The sequence below is a fragment of the Chiloscyllium plagiosum genome, unplaced genomic scaffold (genome assembly GCF_037043375.1).
Source record: "Chiloscyllium plagiosum isolate Xiang-an unplaced genomic scaffold, Cpla_swu_hap1 HiC_scaffold_26, whole genome shotgun sequence".
Taxonomy (NCBI): Eukaryota; Metazoa; Chordata; class Chondrichthyes; order Orectolobiformes; family Hemiscylliidae; genus Chiloscyllium; species Chiloscyllium plagiosum.
The window spans coordinates 25,201,243-25,221,625 of NW_028270164.1; the positions used below are offsets into that span (position 1 = coordinate 25,201,243).

General features: G+C 38.7%; 1 protein-coding gene across 1 annotated transcript in view; it reads left to right on the plus strand.

Moving 5' to 3' along the window:
* The window catches only part of sars1 (seryl-tRNA synthetase 1), a 30,905-nt gene extending 19,229 nt beyond the window's left edge, over nucleotides 1–11,676 (plus strand). Inside the window, exons 6-11 of the mRNA XM_087973580.1 lie at nucleotides 499–654; nucleotides 2,420–2,641; nucleotides 3,811–3,940; nucleotides 5,724–5,881; nucleotides 9,224–9,353; nucleotides 11,243–11,676. Of these exons, the coding sequence (XP_087829706.1) occupies nucleotides 499–654; nucleotides 2,420–2,641; nucleotides 3,811–3,940; nucleotides 5,724–5,881; nucleotides 9,224–9,353; nucleotides 11,243–11,397 (951 nt within the window). The 3' untranslated portion in view covers nucleotides 11,398–11,676. The remainder of the gene's footprint in view (nucleotides 1–498; nucleotides 655–2,419; nucleotides 2,642–3,810; nucleotides 3,941–5,723; nucleotides 5,882–9,223; nucleotides 9,354–11,242) is intronic.
* Nucleotides 11,677–20,383: the final 8,707 nt, after the last annotated feature.

Below are 20,383 nucleotides of genomic sequence, written 5' to 3' on the forward strand. Positions count from 1 at the left end.
CTGTCACCTTTTCTGTTTTCTGCTGCACAAATTTCTTATAGACAGGTACCTTTCAGAGAGCTGTTCTGCTGGTAGTCTGTACTTGCTGGTGTCTTGGCAGTTCTGCCCCTAACTGTTCAAAATGTTGGTTTATACCCCAAGACATAAGATAATTTCATTGGTTTTAATATTATCAAAATACTTATCAAATTTGATTGGAATTTGGTATCTTGAGGCATAATTTAAACTGATTGGCCGAATTTGAATTTTGTTTTGTATCATGGCAACACCATCGGCTGCTCGCTGTTTCAACCAAGTGTTAAATTGTTATCTTGTTCATGAGTCTCTGTGCTTTGTCCTTGCTAGCTTTTCAACTCTCTTTAAAGGTACAGCACCTTCATAAAGTGTACATTGCCAAGTGATTTTTGGCAGATTCAAGTTTAGAAGTATTGTTATCTACAAGAGGATTCAAATCATGATTTGTGAACTGTATTTAATGCTTTGGTCCTGTTTTTACAGGGTCCCTTGGTATTTCTAGAACAAGCCCTGATCCAGTATGCTCTACGGTGCCTGACCAGCCAAGGCTATACTCCACTTTATACACCATTCTTTATGAGAAAAGAAGTAATGCAAGAAGTGGCCCAACTTAGTCAGTTTGATGAAGAACTCTACAAGGTATTAAAGTGTTGAAAGTGCCTTATCCAGTAATAAATAACAGTGAAAGAAAAATGTTTTTGTAATCCTCTTTTGGAATTCAATTTTGGGCTCTTCTGATAGCTTGCTCAATGTATATACAATGCATACAATCCAACAGCCCACTAAGCCTGCAATGATTCGTAATCTTTATTTAGACCCACTACCTGTTGTTCATATTCGGTTTCTATCCCTCTGTTTGCCTCCCATTCCTGTCTCCATCAAGATACGCCTTAAACATTGCTAATGTGCCTGCTTCCACCACCTCCACTGGCAGTATGTTCCAGGTGTCCAGCACCCTCTGTGTGAAAATATTTCCCTGCACTTCTCCCCTAAACTTTTCCCCTCACCTTGAACCTGTGCCCTCTTGTGGTTGACCTTTCCACCTTGGGAAGAAACTTCTGGCTCTCCACCTCTGTCTATACCTCTCATAATTTTGTAGACCTCTATCAGGTCACCCATCAGCCTCCACTTCTCCGGTGAAAACAATCCGAGTTTATCCAACCCTCCAGACCAGGCAACATCCTGGTAAACCTTATCTGCACTCTAACCAAAATATCCATGCCCTTCTGGTAGTGGGGCAACCAGAACTGCATTGTTATGCACTGCCTAATTTATATTGAGCCATTTGGATTGGAAGATTCCAGGTTTTTGATGTTGACCTGGTCTTAACCAGAACATCATAGAGGACACTGGATGACCTGGAGTATCAAAAATTCAGATATGTTTCCTGTCCCTGGGTATCCATTGTGACTCCTTGAAGAGTGCAATGTGTGAATGTTGATGTTACTGCAGTACATTTAACTGTACTGTTCACATGGTTAAGTAATGTGAAGGTAACTACTCTCTCAGCTGAAATATGAAAAGTAACTGCAGTGATCCAGCTACCATAGAACTGATGGCATCATTTGACTGTACTCTTGTTTCGGAAAGATTGTCTTCCAGAAATAAATCATAAATTAAGTTTCTATCTCTACCGATGGTGCCTGACCTGAATAGTTCCAGGAATTTAGTGTTTTTATTTCAAACTGTAAAAATAGATGCAACAAATACCAAAAAGGACATTTCAACAGAAGTGTCTAGATAGTAACAAAAAGAGAGAATACCCACTGTGTCCTCTGTCAACATAAAGATACAGAGCCCATCACTCCTCTTGCTGAAAGCAGCAGACACTGGGTGAGGCTGTGACCTCCAAATTCTGTAGGACTTAGTTCATCATTGTATCAGAAATCATTGTTCAGAAAACTTCAACCTTTCTTCAAAATATTCTTCAGGATCTTTGCCTTTATAAACTGCCAAAAGCCGTATTTACTTTCTGATGGCTTGATAATGAAAACTGTGCAGTATGTGAGAGAGGATTTGATAAATGCTCTAAACAATAATATAATCTTTTCTGATTTACACTCTTCCCATCTGCTTAGTAAAAGCCAGAACCTTATTTGTTTTATCTTCTGAAATCTACAGCTACACAGTGCTGATAAGCTGTATCCAGTGCAACTCCATATCTTCCTTAGTTAGGAATAAGCAGCTATTGTTGTACTTAATGCTTATTTCATTTTTCACTCCCATGCCAAATGTTTTAGCTAAATAATCCTTTGTAAATAAGTGCAATTTTCTTTTAGTTTATGTTAGCTTATTATATTCAGTAGTACAAGCAAAAATCAGCACTTAAGAATGCCAGAAGGGAAATGATGGGGTGCAGAAATCTGTTCTTTAACTGAAGTGCTAATCCCCATTTTCTCATTAGGTTATTGGAAAAGGCAGTGAAAAATCGGAAGACAGTTCAATTGATGAGAAATACTTGATCGCTACTTCTGAGCAACCAATTGCAGCTTTTCACAGAGATGAATGGTTAAAACCTGAGGATCTTCCGATTAAATATGCTGGACTTTCCACCTGCTTCCGTCAGGAGGTTGGCTCCCATGGCCGTGATACTAGAGGAATCTTCCGTGTTCACCAATTTGAGAAGGTAAATCAAAATATTTGTAAATATATTTGGTATTGAAGACAGCTCAGTCAATTATACAGTGTGTCATGACATCAAGTAATGCGGCACTACCCATATTTTGTTTCTGATAACACCGATTCCAACATAAGGTTACTATTGTTTGGCTTGGTGTCCAATGGTAGGAGGAAAAATGGTCAGCTAAGGTTTTTCCACCTGATTCTCCTCTAGGAGGTATATGTGAGAATTTTAGGGGAGGTAGATGTATTTGAATGTAGTTGCCCTGAATTCCATTAAATCAATGGGTAATCGGTGCAATGCATAATTATGGTGATGTAAGTGAACTACCAGTGGTCCAATAGATTAGTGTCTAAGCCAGAAAGAAGGTGGTTGGGAAGAAGACTGGAAGGAAATAATTATCTTGATCACTGCAAAGTAACTCACCTCCTGATCCTCCAAAGCCTATCCAGCATCTACAGGGCAGAAGTCTGGAATGTTTTGGAATACTGTTCACTTGCCTGGATCAGTAAGGTTCCAGCAGTACTCAAAATATTGACCAACCGTTCAGGACAAACCAATCTAACTGACTGGAACCCTATCTACCACTTTAAACTTTCATTCCCTTCACCACTGAATGCAGTGTCAGAAGTGTTTACCCTCTGCAAGTTGCATTATTGCAGTTCACTAAAATTCCTCCAGTAGCAGTTTCCAAACTCTCAACCTCTACCACATAAAAAGACAAGGGCAGCAGGCGCCACTGAACACCACCTTTTCAAATTTTCCCCAAGTCGTACACCATCTTGACTTAAACTGTGTCACTGTTCCTTCACTATCACTAGGTTAAAAATTTGAAACTGCCTCCTTAACAACAGTGTAGGAACCTACACCAAATGAACTGCAATGGTTCAAGGAGGCAGTTCAACCTCCATTTTTTTAAAAACAGTTGTGATTAGCAGCAAACGCTGGCCTAACCAGAAATGCCCACATCCCGTGGAAGAATTTTAAAAAATACATTTTATTACCTCAAGATCAGTTTTACTATAGCAGCAGTAAATGCTTACGTTAAACACTTCCATTTAACAGTAGTAGTTTGTGAAGAGTATGTCAGAATTGTAAATCAGTAGATTTGATCAGCTATGATTGATTCACAGCAGAGAACTTCCTCGGCGTAAATCTGTTTTTGTTTTCCACAGATTGAACAATTTGTTTTTGCTTCCCCTCATGATAATAAATCATGGGACGTTTTCGAGGAGATGATCGGAACTGCTGAAACATTCTACCAATCCTTGGGCATTCCTTACCGCATTGTAAATATTGTATCAGGTACTTGAAAAATCATTATAGTTTCTTTGAATGGTGGTGAGGGTTGAACATCTTTAACATGATTCTTGTCATGTATTATATTCAAGACCAATAATTTCCATGTTGAATTCATTGAAAGGTTAAGTACCTGTTGTAAATTTTGGGCGAAATATGGAGACTAAGGTCATTATGTGTTTCAGTCATCTATGTCCCCATAAAAAATGTTTATTATTTCAAAAGCTAATTCCACTTATCTGTCAGAATTTGAGACACTATGGACAACTTTTCTGTCAAATAGATAACTAGGAATATGTTACTGCATAATGCACAAAAGAATTTTTTAAATTGTCAGTGTTCAGTGGTAGTGTGTAATGAATGAATGTATTTGTAAAGCATTATCTGCTCAATCTTATATTAAAAATTTAGTAGTTTAAGTGATGCACTTAGACTTCCTGTCAGCATTAACTCACTTCCTTTGTTTCTTTTTTCCGAGAGTGTGTGCTGGAAAAACACAGCAGGTCAGGCAGCATCTGAGGAGCAGGAGAATCGATGTTTCAGGCATAAACCTTTGGGTTTTTCTTTGTCAAGTTGTTACAATAAATGTGAGAGTGTGGCAAATCCTAGCAAACTTTGTTTCAGTTGCAGCATCTGTTCTCTGATTGTTGTGGTAACTATAATAGATATCAAAGAACTAATGAACTGTGTAGTTAATTGAGATGGTATTAGAGAGGGTGCAGAAAAGATGCACATGAATGGTTCCAAGGATAAGGAGCTTCAGTTTGAAAATAGATTGCAGAGGTTAGGACTGTTTTGATTGGAGAAGGCTGAGACAAGGTCTGGGCGAAAGTGAGGACTGCAGATGCTGGAGATTTGAGTCGAGTGTGGTGCTGGAAAAGTATAGCAGGTCAGGCAGCATCCAAGGAGCAAAAGAATCAACGTTTCGGGCAAAAGCAATATTTTGAGACAAGATCTGACCACTGTATTGAGAATCTTGAAGGGGTTAAATGGTGTGGATAGGGAGAAACTTCCCACTAATGAAAGGATTGATAACAAGAGGACGCAGATTTAAAGTAAGTGCCAAAATGAGCAAATGTGACAGGAGAATAATTTATTGATATAGTGAGTGGTTATGGTCTGGAATGCACTGCCTGAGTGTGGTGGAAGCATTGCGTCATGGACTCATACAGTGCAGTGAAGGCCATCATCCCATTCGGTATGCATCAACAATAACTACCACTAAAGGCATGCAAATCCCAATTTCCTGCACTTGTCCCACATCCCTGAATGCTATGATATTTCAAGTGCACAACCAAATATTTTTCAAAGGTTGTAAGGTTTCCATTCCAGATTCTCAACATTGTCCAAGCAAAAAAAAAAGTTGTTTCTCAAATCCTCTTCGAAACCCCTGCATCCCCCACTCCAAAACCATGACCCATCAACCAAGGGGAACAGCCACATTCAAGTGAAGCATTCAGAAGGGAAGTATAATGTTATTCAAAAAGGAACAACATGCAGGGTTATGGAGAGAAAGCAGGAGAATCGCAGTCAGTGAAATGCTCATTCAGAGAACTGCAGACACCGAGGGCTACCTGGCTGCCTTCTACACTATTCAAAATTCTGTGAATTTCTTGAAAGGATAGGGGCAGAGTTGAGAGAGGACAGACCTTGTGTCTCCTGATCTTGTCTACTTGATTCCATGTAGAAAATGTTTCCACATGAAATTATACACTTTTATTCCATTTGATTTATTTAACTTGCATCATAAGCTGATCTGAAATGTGTTTTGTTTATTCTTCTCTGTTAGGTGCCTTGAATCATGCTGCTAGTAAAAAACTGGACTTGGAAGCCTGGTTTCCTGGCTCTGTGGCATTCCGAGAGCTAGTGTCTTGTTCTAACTGTACAGATTACCAAGCACGAAGGTTACGAATCAGATACGGGCAAACCAAAAAAATGATGGACAAAGTGAGTCAACAGATATAAGATGATTCAATGGTGCAATGCAACACACTGTGCTTTCATTTTGAAAATACAGAGTAAAATTGATGAAGTAAAAACAATGCCCATATAATTATAATGCTATTAAAAGCACTTTACAGCCATTATTTGTGGATGCGAGACAAGAACACAAAGATATTCTTTCTTGCACAAATTGACACTAAATTTGTTTTTTTTAAGGAAGTGTTGATTCCTTAATAGGATGTTGCTGCTAAGGTCACTGTTTGGTACCCATTCCTATTTGTCCTTTTAACTGAATGACTTGTGAGGCCATTTCAGAGGGCAGTTAAGAGTTAATTGCTATGAGTCTAGAATCAAAATTCAGCAAGACCAGAGAAGGATAGTAGATTTCTTTTCTTCAGGAATTTAAAGACTTTAGTGAACCGTAGAGTCATACAGCATGGAAACAGACCCTTCGGTCCAATTAATCCATGCCGACGATATTCTCAAACGAAACTAATCCTACTTGCCTCTGTTTGGCCCGTAACTCTCCAAACCTTTCCTATTTGTATATTTATCCAAATGTTTTTTAAATGTTGTAACTGTACCTGCATCCACCACTTCCTCTGACAATTCATTCCACACATGAACCACTTGCTGTGTTTTAAAAAGTTGCCCCTCGTGTCCTTTTTGAATCTTTCTCCTCTCACCTTAAAAATATGCTGGCTAGTTTTGAACTCAGCCACCCTAGGGAAAAGATCCTTGACATTCACCTTCTCCATGCCCCTCATGATTGTATAAACCTCAGTAAGGTCACCCCTCAACTCCTATGCTCCAGTAAAAAAAGTCCTAGCCTATTTTTATTGCTCAAACCCTCCATCTGGCAACATCCTCATAAATCTTATAACTTTCTACAATATGATAATATCCTTCCTATAGCTGGGCGACCAGAATTGCACACAGTACTCTAGAAGAGGGAACACAAACGTCCTGTAACACCTCAACATGACTCCTATGCTCAGAGGTCTGAGCAATGAAGTCAAGCATGCTAAATACCTTCTTAAGCACCCTGTCTACCTACAACGCAAATTTCAAAGAATTATGTACCTGTACCCCTAGGTCTTTCTGTTTTGCAACACTACATGACAATTGCTGAAGGTTTCATGGTCACCATTACCAGGACTAGATTTCAATTCCAGATTTATTAATTGAATTTAAATTGCACCAGCTGCAATGATGGGATGCAAACTATGTCTCGAGCATTAGTTTGAGTTTCTACATTACTAGGTCTCATGATATTACTGAGGAGAAAGTGAGGTCTGCAGATGCTGGAGATTAGAGCTGGAAATGTGTTGCTGGAAAAGCGCAGCAGGTCAGGCAGCATCCAGGAAACAGGAGAATCGACGTTTCGGGCATAAGCCCTTCTTCAGGAAAAGGGCTGAAGAAGGGCTTATGCCCGAAACGTCGATTCTCCTGTTCCCTGGATGCTGCCTGACCTGCTGCGCTTTTCCAGCAACACATTTCCAGCTCATGATATTAGTACAGCATTACATTCTTCCCTCTTCAATTGGTAAATTCATATTGGCAAAGTGTTCTTGTACAGTGTCTAAGTAACATTGGACTGGATAGAGTAAGTACTGTGATTGACAGTTCTCTAGCCTGGTTGTCTTTAATTAAGCTATTGGATGGTAAGAATTGAAGTGTTCCTTTTAACAATATAAACTTCCTTTGTCTTGATGAACAAAGCAATTGTCAAAAAGGAAAGAGAGGGAGAATTTTAATTGTACTTCTGCCACTTGGGATATTCTGAAGAAATTCGCGTTCAATAAGTTGCTTTCATTTTGTTTCTTCGTGGATGTTGTGTGTTTATTGCACATTCCAAATTAGCCTTATGTGGCAGTAAACTCCTGCTTCAAATCAGTGGAATTCACATATAAAGGTGCCTGGGATGTTTCAGTTTCTGGTCCATAGTCTTTCATCAATTAATCCCCCACCGGCAGGGTGGATTCGGTACAACTGAACAACCCTTATGATCCTTGGCTTAAAGAAAATGACAGGGATATTCTGGACCTTGGTGATACAGATTGTGGTAAAATGCAGTTAATTTGCTGCTGGTGGCCCAAAGCACCTCATGAATTCATTAATGTCCAATTTTGAACGGCTAGACTGATTCTGAATCTATCCTGTTCGGCATGATGATTCTGCCATTCAACACAATGGAACACATACTCAGTATGAAGCCAGGTCATCATCCCCACAGACAGCTTTACGATCAAAACTGTCATGGACGAAAAAACCTCAATAGGCAGAATGGTAAGGGTGAGGCTAAGTAGTTTTTTTCCTTGTTTTGGTTTTCTCACCACCTAACACAGGCTCAGTCTGGTAGCTGTGTCCTTCAGGACTCTATATTCGTGGTTAGTACTGGTGCTGGTTAACCACTCGTGGTAACATCTGCAGCTTGAGTATGTTTTGTGACGATATATCCTCAGTACTTGGAGAGGCATCAATATCCTGTTAAATTATGGTATGACTACAAATAAGTTCACGTTTTCAGGAAGCCCTTAATAATCGTAGAATCTTTGACCCCTGGTATGGTTGTTTTTGTTGTTAGCATGGAAACATTCAAGTTACTTTGACACATCCTCATCAGTCTGGTTAAGGGGAGGCACTCTGTCAAAGTCCTTCCTTATGTACTTAATAAACGCTTACCAAAATATTGGGAAAGGATCAAAATAATAATTTAAAAGCATATGGTATCAGGTAGGAAAACCTAAGCGGAAGAAAATATTTTTATTAAATAGAATTTTGGTTGATGTATTTATAACATATCTAAATCAGAACTTATGATGGACTTGTCAATTGACATACTCAGGTGTACAGTTTGGAAGTTCTTGAATGAAAATTGGTACTTTTGTATTTAGTAAAACAAAAGAAAAATGTGAAAGTGTATAAACCAAAGCATTAGAATCAGTCTCTCAAATCAAGAAATCCTGGTTATGACAGTAAGTCAGTCGCAATTGATGAGGCAGCTAGCTTGGCTCTTTTCTCAGAGAAGAGAAACAACCAGGATTTCTAGTCGTCTTGATGTCTCTTAAGTAGTTCTTAGTGGAGGTGCATGTGGTTGGATATCAAATGAGTATTTAAATGATCTGCCCCAGCCAAAGCTCAGATATGATTATATGAGCATACTGGTGGAGCACCAGTGCTTGTGAAACTGTAGGAGCCTTTATTACAGGATTAATTTAAGGTAGAAAATTGGAAGGTGAAGAGAAAAAAGGCCCATTGATTTAAAAGAGACTTCTTTTATTTTAAGGTTGTAGTTAAACAAAAAAAATGCACTAATAAATATCACATCACTTGTCTTCCCAGGCTGAATTTGTGCACATGCTAAATGCTACAATGTGTGCAACAACTCGTGTTTTGTGTGCTATCTTGGAGAATTACCAGACTGAAGAAGGGATCGTGGTACCAGAATGTCTAAGGCCATACATGCCACCAAGTAAGTATCCATGGGTGTAAGAGTCTGACCAGACTCAGTGATCAGTGTTCAGCCCTTGTCCTACCAGCAATACGACTCAGCTTAATGAAAAAGAACAGTGGAGTTATACTTGCTATTCTGGCCAATATTTATCCATCAATCAACGTCAAACAAAAATCGTTATCACATTGCTGTTCATAATGTGCATATTGACTGCTCCGTGACAACATTACAACAATAGCTAACTTCAAAACTGTGTCAATTGAGACACAATCTGCCTAAATCTAGTTAAATGCTTTAAAATAGTTTGAAGTTATTATCAGTCTTTGGCACAGTATGAGATGTCATGAATATAACAATGGGCTACGAGCCAGTCAGTAGCTACTAGTCAAATGGTATTAGATTAATATTTAACCAGGCTATTATGGAATAAGCCAAATAGGAGTAATGAGCTGGTTCTGAACTGGATGAGTTGAGAGAACTGGATGAATTGATCAAAGAAATGTTATGTTATTGATATGAAGGTAGGGGCTGAGATAATTTTAATAGATATGGAAGGGAAGGTGAAAGAATTTATAAATAGTGATTGAGAAGATACTGAAAATAAGAAAACAAAGAAATCCAATCTGAGGTTCTAAAATGTCCTATGAAACTAGTTGAAATCAGTGTTAAATGATAGAAGCATTTGGAATTAGATACAGCAAACTTTTTATTAACTGGTACCTATGGGACCAGGAGTATGCTGGTTGATCAAATATTCTGGATAATCAAAAAGTCCATATAATCAAAGTGAAAACACACATTAAGTAATAGAAATGTAATACAGAGGTTATACATATCACTGTTATACATTTATTTACAGCAGAAATCATTTAAGTAACAATGCAACTTTGCCTTAATTAAAATTTACCAGCAGAGGGCCTTCTCACTCTAAACTTCAACTGACACTCTGCAGTAGATTACGATATTTGAGAAGACATTGACTCAAAACTGAATCAACTGTTGATACTTCATGTTGCCATTCAATTGAACAACAAATATATTTATACTGAGGCAAATAAGTTTTAGAAACTATAATAGTTGGACAGAATAATACAGTAAACTTCACAGTATTTGTATATAACTTCTGCCAGTTTATTGACAGTGCTGGTTTCTCAGGTGTCAGTTAAAACAAACTTGGCTGCATTTGCAGTAGTGCATTCTATGAGTGCAGGATATGTTGCTAGATCTGGATTACTAATGGATGTGCTTTTGGTAAATGACATTTTCTCAGCCCAGACTTGTTGAAAATTGTGAAGTTTCTTTCACGGATTTACTGTTATTTGCTTGAGGCCAGTGCATTATGTTTTAACAAATATATATAGATTCACTGAGAAATTTGATATTCAGCACTACAGATTACAAGGTTCTCTGTTTAGTCTTGACTGAGGAAGCAGTTGGGACCATGACCATTAGCCTGATCACACTGAAGGCAATCAGAAGGAAAATCACCCCAAACATTTTCTGTTGTCATTGTGAAGTGATTGGAGCTGGAAGATGCACATGTCTGAGGCAAAGTGAGGATTGAATCAGACCAAATAATTCAATAACCTGCTGAACACACTTTGTGTGATATCAGAGTGATTACATTTTACAAAGAGTGCTTACCAGATGCTTCAGCAAGATGAAGTAATTCCAACGGAAATGAGAATAATTTTCTTAAATGTTATAATTGCTTTCTAAGCGTGTAATGTATTCTTCAACAAAGCAAAGCTTATCTCCAACTGATGTATTCAATTTCCTTTGATTGTCTAACTTACAATTACAGGAAATTAAAGCTACAGTCTTATGATTAGTTGATTCTCTGAACATTAACTGTTAAATGAAGAGTTCATCTTCCTCCACCCACAAACATATGCTATATTCAATAGGTTTGACTGAGCTGATCAGGTTTGTTAAGCCTGCACCAATTGACCAGGAACCATCAAAAAAACAGAAGAAGCAGCAAGAAGGAAGCAAGAAGAAACCTGCATTCTCTGATACCGGTTTGGAGAATAAAGTACAGAACATGTCTGTCCATAATTAATGGATCTTTTTAACTAAATGGTAAAATTATATTTGGTGTACTTACTGTCCAAATTAATTATTCTTGTGGATGACATACTTTACATGGATTTCCATTACAAATAAAACCACCGAAACAGACTGTATCTAATAGTAATAATGTGCATCTCCTGGAAAGATGATCATTTACCTGAAGTGTAGAAAATTTTATGAAGAGTTTGCTGCCAATGTATGTTCATGGAATATGGAATTTTATCTCTTCAATTATTTACAATAATAAATAACTACTGAATCACGTAAATTTAACTTGTAGGTCTAAATTATTCCAATTTTTATGTAGTTAATTATAAAGTGTATCACACTTTATAATTAACATCGTGAAATGCATCCTGACTAGGGCTATAGTTGAACTTCATTAGGAATTGCATTGTTAAGCAATACAAATTTAATGGTGAAAATTTTCTGTTTTCTTCATGTCATATTATATTTACACATTCAAGTTAGCCAGGCTCCGATATTATCCCTGTTTTTGTTTCGCTGAGCCAGTTGTCCTTAAGGTATTAGTGAATGCATGACATATAGTCTGTGACTGCAGGATACAGGGCTCTACTTGACAACTATGAGCAGCTTCCTGGCTTTGTGTCTGCACAGCAAGACAAGACAATGTGGGGATTGGGGGATGACCATGAGCGATGGCTTCACCTAAAGAAGGGGCAGTGCTCCGAAAGCTTATGATTTCAAATAAACCTGTTGGATTATAACCTGGTGTCATGTGATCTCTGACCTTGTCCAACCCAGTCCAAAGCTGGCACCTCCACATCATAAATAAATGAACCCATAAGTTGTTTCATCTGGGGAAAAAAAAGACCTTTGTGTGCCTTAAAATAGACAAGGTTCAACTCGTTTGATGTTTTTTCATTCCTTCATGGGATATGACCATTATTGGCAAGGCCATAATTTGTTGCAATCTCTCATTGCCCTTAAGAAGGTATTGGTGAGCCCCTTCTTGAACCACAGTAATTCATCAGGTGCAGGTACACCCTCAGTGCTGTAGGGGTGGAGTCCACGATTTTGACTCATTGACAGTGAAGTAACAATCATATAGTTCTCAGAGTGGTGTGTGTCTTAGACCATAAGATGTAAAGCAAGAGGAAACGCATCAAGTCCACTCCTCCGTTCAATGAAATCCTGGCTCATCTCTTTAATCCTCAGTTTCACTTCCTTGCTTTATCTCCATAATGCTTGGTTCCCTTACAGTTAGAAGTCTGTCCATCTAAGCCTTGAATATATTTGATGACCCAGCTCGACAGCCCTCTATGGAAACGAATTCCAAAGATTCAGAAAGTGGAAAATCCTTCTTGTCTCTGTCTTAATTAGATGACTCCTTTATGCTGATATTATGCCCACTTGATGTTGCAGCTGTACAGGACTTTGGTTAGGCCACAGTTGGAGTACTGTGTGCAGTTCTGGTCGCCTCACTATAGGAAAGATGTGGAAGCTTTGGAGAGGGTGCAGAGAAGATTTACCAGGATGTTGCCTGGAATGGAGAGGAAGTCGTACGAGGATAGGTTGAGAGTTCTCGGTCTTTTCTCGTTGGAACGGCGAAGGATGAGGGGTGACTTGATAGAGGTTTATAAGATGATCAGAGGAATAGATAGAGTAGACAGTCAGAAACTTTTTCCCCAGGTACAACAGAGTGTTACAAGGGGACATAAATTTAAGGTGAAGGGTGGAAGGTATAGGGGAGATGTCAGGGGTGGGTTCTTTACCCAGAGAGTGGTGGGGGCATGGAATGCGCTGCCCGTGGGAGTGGTGGAGTCGGAATCATTGGCGACCTTTAAGCGGCATTTGGATAGGTACATGGATGGGTACTTAATCTAGGTTAGAAGTTCGGCACAACATCGTGGGCCGAAGGGCCTGTTCTGTGCTGTATTGTTCTATGTTCTATGTTCTATGTTCTACTTGTCTGTAACTCTCCCACAAGAGGAAATATCCTCTTCCCATCTACCTGTCAAGCCTCCTTAGAATCTTGTATATTTCAATAAGGTCTTCTCTTATCCCTCTCAAGTACAATGAGGACAAGCCTATTTTGAAGCTATAATGGGTACTGTACTTTAAGAGAGTTGAAGGACTTAGCAAGCACACAGAGTGCTGGAGAATTTACAATGTAACATTTGGTCCAGCAGCTAGCAGTACCTGGATTGCTATAAGACAAAAAACAAATTCAAATTCGGCCAATCAGTTTAAATTATGTCCCAAGATACTAAGTTAAAATTTAGTGTTTTGACAATATTAAAACCGATGAAATAATCTGATGCTTTGGGGTATAAAACTGAAAAAAATTGAACAGTTGGAGGAGAACTGCCAAGTCACCAACATATGCAGCCTGCCCAGAGAATAACCCTCTTAAAGGTACCTTTATCTATCAATGACCTGTGAAACAGAAAACTTTCAGAAGAAAAGAAGACATAGGAAGATACAAAGAGAAGATTTGACAACTGCATGGTTTTGACATTTGAATGTTTTGGTAAATCTTAATTGGGGGTTTTATCAGACCAGTATTGTAGAAGGGAAAGAAAAAGATAGAATATTAACTAACAACTATTTAGAACTTCTTTCTCTATTCTTTAAGAGTAACATAGGTTAAAGTTCTTAATTTTTTTTCCTTTAAATAGTGAGGTTTGGGATTGTTGTTGGCCTTTCGAATTTTAATAGATTGCAGCGCGGGTTAAATAATTTCTGTGTTGCAGCTTTAAATTGGGGGGGGGGGTGGGGTTACCCTGTGTCATAACAAGTCCAATCTACTCAGTCTCTCCTCATAAGAAAATCCCATCATGTCCAGGATCAACCTTGTGAACCTTCTCTGAATTGCCTCCAAAGCCAATGTGTCTTTTCTTTGGGATCAAAACTGTTCACGGTATTCCAGCCGTATTCTGACTAGTGCCTTGTTTTATCAAGATTTCCCTATTGTTTTACACCATTTCCTTTGAAATAAAGGTCTCAGAGATGAATTTTCCTATGTATCTGAGGCCCTTGTCCTTTCAGGTGGTAAAGATTTCAAGTTTGGAAAGTGCTTCAAATGAGGCTTGGTGAATTGTAGCAGTGCACCTTCTAGATGGTATCCTGTACTGTCACAGTGCATCAATTCTAGAGTAAGTGCACATCAAAGTTGCTGGATAGAATGCTGATCAAATCGACTGATTTATCCCATGTAGTATCCAGTTTCTTGTGTTGGTGGAGTCACACTTATTCAAGCAAGTGGACAGTATTCCACCATCCTCCTGACTAGTGTCTTATAGAGGATGGATAGCATTTGGGGAGTTAGGAATTGAGTTATTTGCCACAAAATGCCCAGTCTTTGACCTATTCTTATAATCAATGTATTTATAGGATTAATCCAATTCAGGTTCTGGTCAATAGTATTCTTCAGAACGTTCATGGTGCAGGATTCAGTGATGGTAATGTTATTGAATGCAAAGGGGAGATGGTTCTGTCTTGTTGAGATGGTCATAGACTCGCACTGTGTGGTATGAATGTTACTACTTATTAGTCTAAACCTGAACACTGTCCATGTATTGCTGTAACTAGATAGAAATTGCTTCAATTCCAAGGAGTCTCAAAGAACCATGACATTCATTGGTGAATTTTCCTCTTGTAACTTTGATGGAGGATAGGTCATTAGTCAAGAGCTGTAGATGTATGGTCCTGAGACACAACCTTAAGGACCTTGTGCAGTGATATGCTGGAGCTGAAGGTTCCTTAACAATTATAACCATCTTCCTTTATGCCAGGTATGATTCTAACTAGTAGAGAGCGTTTCACTTGATTTTCACTGACTTCAATTTGCTAAGGCTGCCTGATGCCACACTTGGTTAAAATTATTTTTGTTCTTTTGTGAATGTGACCATGGCTGACAAGGACAGAATTTGTTGTCAATGTCCTGAGTGGCTTGCAAGACAATTTTAGTCGGCATTTAGGAGCTAACTGCAATGTTATGGGTCTGAAGTCACTTATAGACCAGGCCAGCTAAGGATTATGGATTTCCTTCTGTAATGGATATTCGTGAACCAAATGGCTGTTAAAACAATCATTGGTACTACGGAACACCGTAAAGGAGCTAATGTCACAGTTCCTGGATTAGTAATCCAGAGACCTGGGTAATGCTCTGGGGATATAGGTTTAAATTCCAGGTGCAACTTGAATTTTAAAAATCTGACCATTACTAATTGTCAGAAAAACCCATTTGGTTTACGGATATCGTTTTAGGGAAGAAAATTTGTCATCCTTATCACTCTGGCCCACAACTGACTCCAGGCCCACACTGATGTGGTTGACTTTTAACTGCTTTCTGAAATGGCCTGTTAAGCCACTCCATTGCATCAAAAGACTAAAAAGTCTCAAAGGAATGAAATAGGTCAGACAACATGGCAGTAGCCTAAGTACTGGAAATGACAATGGCAAACTCAACCTGACAAAAGTAATTCTTATATTGTGTGGCCCAGGGCCAAATTTGGGAGAGTGGTGTTACAGACTAGTCAAACAACAGCCTGATATAATCATGCTTATAGAATCATATCTTACAGGCAGTATCCCAGATAACATCCTCTTCATCCCCGTAAGGTTTGTGGCACTGTAGTATGCAGCTGGGAGTTGTCCTGGCAGTCCTTAATGTTACTTAAGATGCCATGAAGTGTCATCGTATCAGGTTAAACATAGACAAGAGACTCTCCTACTATCAAGTTTGTCCACTCCATCCCTCAACTGATGAATCAGTACTAATCTGTGCCGTTGAATATGACCTGGAGGAAGCACTGGGGGCTATAAGAGTGCAGAATGTACTCTGAATGGGGATCTTCAATGCCCATCAAGAGTAGCTTGGTAACACTCAAGCTAATCCAGTCCTAAAAGACAAGGTTGCTAGGTTGTGTGTGTGGTGGGTAGTGAGGTAACTAATAAGGCAGACAAATATATTTGACATGATTTGGAGATGCCGGTGTTGGACTGGGGTGTATAAAGTTAAAAATCACACAACACCAGGTTATAGTCCAACAGGTTTAATTGGAAGCACACTAGCTTTTGGAGCGTCGCTCCTTCATCAGGACTATCACCTGATGAAGGAGCGACGCTCCGAAAGCTAGTGTGCTTCCAATTAAACCTGTTGAAATATATTTGACATCCTCAATAGCCTGCCTACAGCAAATGCCTTGGATCGTGACAGAACTAGTAGAAATAACCTTGCTGCCAGAATGTATCAAGGAGCTGCATGTCATAAATTGTGAATGTTCAATTTTTTGTGGGTTTGGATCAAGGTACCAAAGAGTGCAAATATTCAACTGAGAAATATGATATTTTTATTGTATTTTCTGTGAATGAATTTAACTGTTTTGTTATGTACTCATAGACAACTTATGAATAAAGTATGTTTTTGCAAAAATGTATTTGTAGTTGGTAATAAAATGGGATGACAGGCAAGAACACCTTAAAGTTTGGAAATACTCAGCATGTCTGGCAGCATCATGCAGGGTGAGTTAACTTTTCAAATCTGCGACCTTTCATCAGAATTTTATTTCAGACTTGCTTCAAAATCCCTGAAAGTCTGCCTCATTTCAGAGCATCAAATAGTGGCATGAAAGGGAGTTAGGCATTTTGGCACATTGAATAATATCAATTAATATGACACTTGCATAGTTCAAATTGGTTAGCACAGATTCGTCCAACAGGCAGTCAGCAAGACAAAGTGTGGCCTTGGAAGGACGTGTCCAGGGCACAAGGGGAAATAGGTAGATGGATTTTTGTAAAATACTACACAGCTGCTTGTCCTAAAGCTGGCTGTGACCTGCACTTGTTGCTGATAGGCTCACTATCACCATGTAATGCAGTGAGAGAAGGGCTTGTGGTTGGATTATAGCACAAACTAGAAATGTAAGTAGCAGCAGTGGGTTTTCAATTTCCAGAGTTTCTGGGGTGGGGAAAGGTCTATTGAAACATAGAGAAATGCAATGGCAGACAATGCATGCAGGATAGAGAGCATGCTCATCAGAGAATGGAGAAAAGTGGTCTGTTAGGATGGGAAAAAAATTATCCTTCCTGCAGGTTCAAGCCTCCAAAAGCACCTCTGTTTACGTAGTGGGAGTCCCAGTCACATTAGAGGGGTGGGTGTGATTGAATGAATTAATCTGTGTGTAAAGTGAGTGAGTGAAAGTCTCTCTATGTATGTGAGTCTGTGTAGGTGTGAGTCTGAAGGAATGTATGAGTTTGTGTATGTAAATGAATGACTGCATATGAGTTATAGAAACATGGAAAGTAAGAACAGGAAGAAGCCATTCAATATGGTCATGACTGATCATTGAGCTCAATACTCTAATCCCAGCCTTACCCAATGTTTCTTGATCCTTTTAGCCACAAGATTTGTATCTACCTGCTTCTTAAAAACATACAATGTTTTGGCCTCAACTTTCCATGGTAGTGAATTCCACAAGCTCACCACATGTTGGATGAGGAAATTTCTTCTCATCACAATCCTAAAAGTTTTACCCCTTATGCTTAAACTATGGTCCCCAGTTCTGCACTCCCCCACCATCAAAGACATCTTCCTGCATCTCACCAATTTAGTCCCTTAAAACCTTCTGTGAGATCCCCCTCCCCCCTGCTCATTCTTCGAAACTCCAGTGAGTACAATCCTAGCTGACTTAATCTTTCCTTGTATGACATTCCTGTCACAAATCAATTTGGTAAACCTTTGCTGCATTATCTCTATAGGACGGTCATCCTTCTTCTGATAAGGGGACCAAAATTGCACACAATATTTTGTGTGTTCATTTGTGTGCATGTGCTTGTGTGAGCCTGTCTGTGTGCGCGAGTGAGTCTGCTTGCATATATGTGACTCATTCTATCTATCTGTGAGTCAATGAGTGAGTATCTGTGTCCGTGAGTAATTGGCTTTGTGAGTGATTATGGCTGTGTTCAGTCTATCTGAATATGGGCTATATGTGCATGTGAATCTGTGTGTGTATTTGTTTTTCCGTGTTTGTGTGTGAGAGTGAGTGTGTATATGTTGGTGCCACACATATACACTTTTCTTTCCCCTGGTTCCATCCCCAAAAACCTATCCATGCATTTGGCTAGGAGAGGAACAATATTCAGGCTGTAAAACAATTTGATTCTAATCCCCACTCTCTATGAATTCCATCCAAGCTAGGTCAGAATGTACAGCAACAGAGGCATGCACTTTCAGGTCATTGTTATTTAAACCCAACTCCTTGGCTTTGCCCTGGCCCTCTTTACCTACCCTGGTGATCAGGATCTGTGGCTGAGTCTATCTCTTTCTTTAAATGTAAAGGCAAAAAAAAGGTTTTTATAATTGGGTCTGATACTTGATACTTTTTTAAATGGTTATCTTTATTAATTACATAGTTCTAAAATAAAATAATTTCATTGCTTTGACATTTTTGTTCAGCAAAGTGTTTGTTGCTTCATACCTTCATTTTTACTTTAAAATTCATGTTTAATGTTGTGCCAAAACATATCTTTCCAAAATTCATTCATTGCCCCCTTCAGTGAGAAAAAAAATGAAATGGGCCCTCACATGGAAAAGACTGGACAACTCTGCTTTAGCAGCAACATTGTAGCACAATTTATTCTTGGGACTCTTCCTGACTGTCTCAAGAAGTGGATCTACGGATATTCTCAAAATCTTGTAGTTTGCAAAGCATCTCCATTTCCCTGCTTTTGCATCTCTGTGGTGGTTGATAGGCTAGATTATTAGATAAAGTAACCAAATAGAGCATAGGGCTGCTCTCCCATTAGAGAGAGAGAAGACTGGTGGTAGTTTAATCTGAGAATCACCATGTCTAGGTAAGAGGAGAGATTGAGAGGAGGGTCCTTCATGATAATTTCAACTGGAGCAAACATTTAAACCACACTTTTAGCATCACTTTGCATTGCAAACCATCTGCCCAGCTAACTGATCCCCGTGCGGATGATAATTGTCAATGTCACAGAACAAAATATATTCTGTGATGTAGAATAAGCTTTTTATTGATTTCTGACCTTTGTGAATTTGCTTTCCTGCAGTAACAAAAATAAAAAAATACAAATACTTGCCAATAGGGGGCATCTAAGTTTGAAGAATTCATTTCAATTCAAACCAGGGTAAACGCAATCCTGCACATGATCACATAACATTTGATAGCCAGAAAAGGGAATATACGTTTTTTTTTTGCCTATTCATTTCTATGATAGTAAAGTAAAAGCAAGCTTTGTTTTCCAACTGCAGTTCACCCCAGTCCTCACCAATAACCCTGTGCCAATCTAACAGACTTTCTATTATCGGTCATTAATCAGCCAGTCATAACAGAGAACACTGAGGACATGTGAATTGTTTTCTTAAAGGATCAAAACAAGTTGATGTGATCATGTTACACAGGCTATTATGTTTTTTTTTCCAGGGATGTGCCTAGAAGGTTCATAATCTACAAGTTTGCTCTGTCTTGAAAGGCTTTTGAGACTGTGCATCTGTAAATGATCCATCTATTATAGGTAAACATTGTAGATAACAATAATACCTTGTTAATATCCTGCTTAAAGGAAATAAAAAGAAAAAAAAGTCAGTGTAAAGGCTTGGAATTAACACACAAAATGCAAAAATTACACAGCAGATTCAACAACATGTGAAAGGAAAAGTTGTATTATCATTTGGGGTGAAGGATCTTCATTGAAACAATCATTTCCACATTTGTGTGTGCAAGTTTTAAAATGGGAATACAATTAATAGCTACCAAAAACAATCACTAGGAAACACACAGAATCTGTGGAGAAATAACATCGATTAAAAAATGGGAGCTGCATTACACCATTTGACCCTTTCAGTCTTCTCTACCATTCAACAAGATCAGGAATGATCTTCTACCTTAGTGCTACTGATCCATACTATCGCCATATTCCTTAATTAATTTATTAACAATAATTGGTAGTGTAGTGTAGTGTAGTGGTGATACCACTGGACTAGT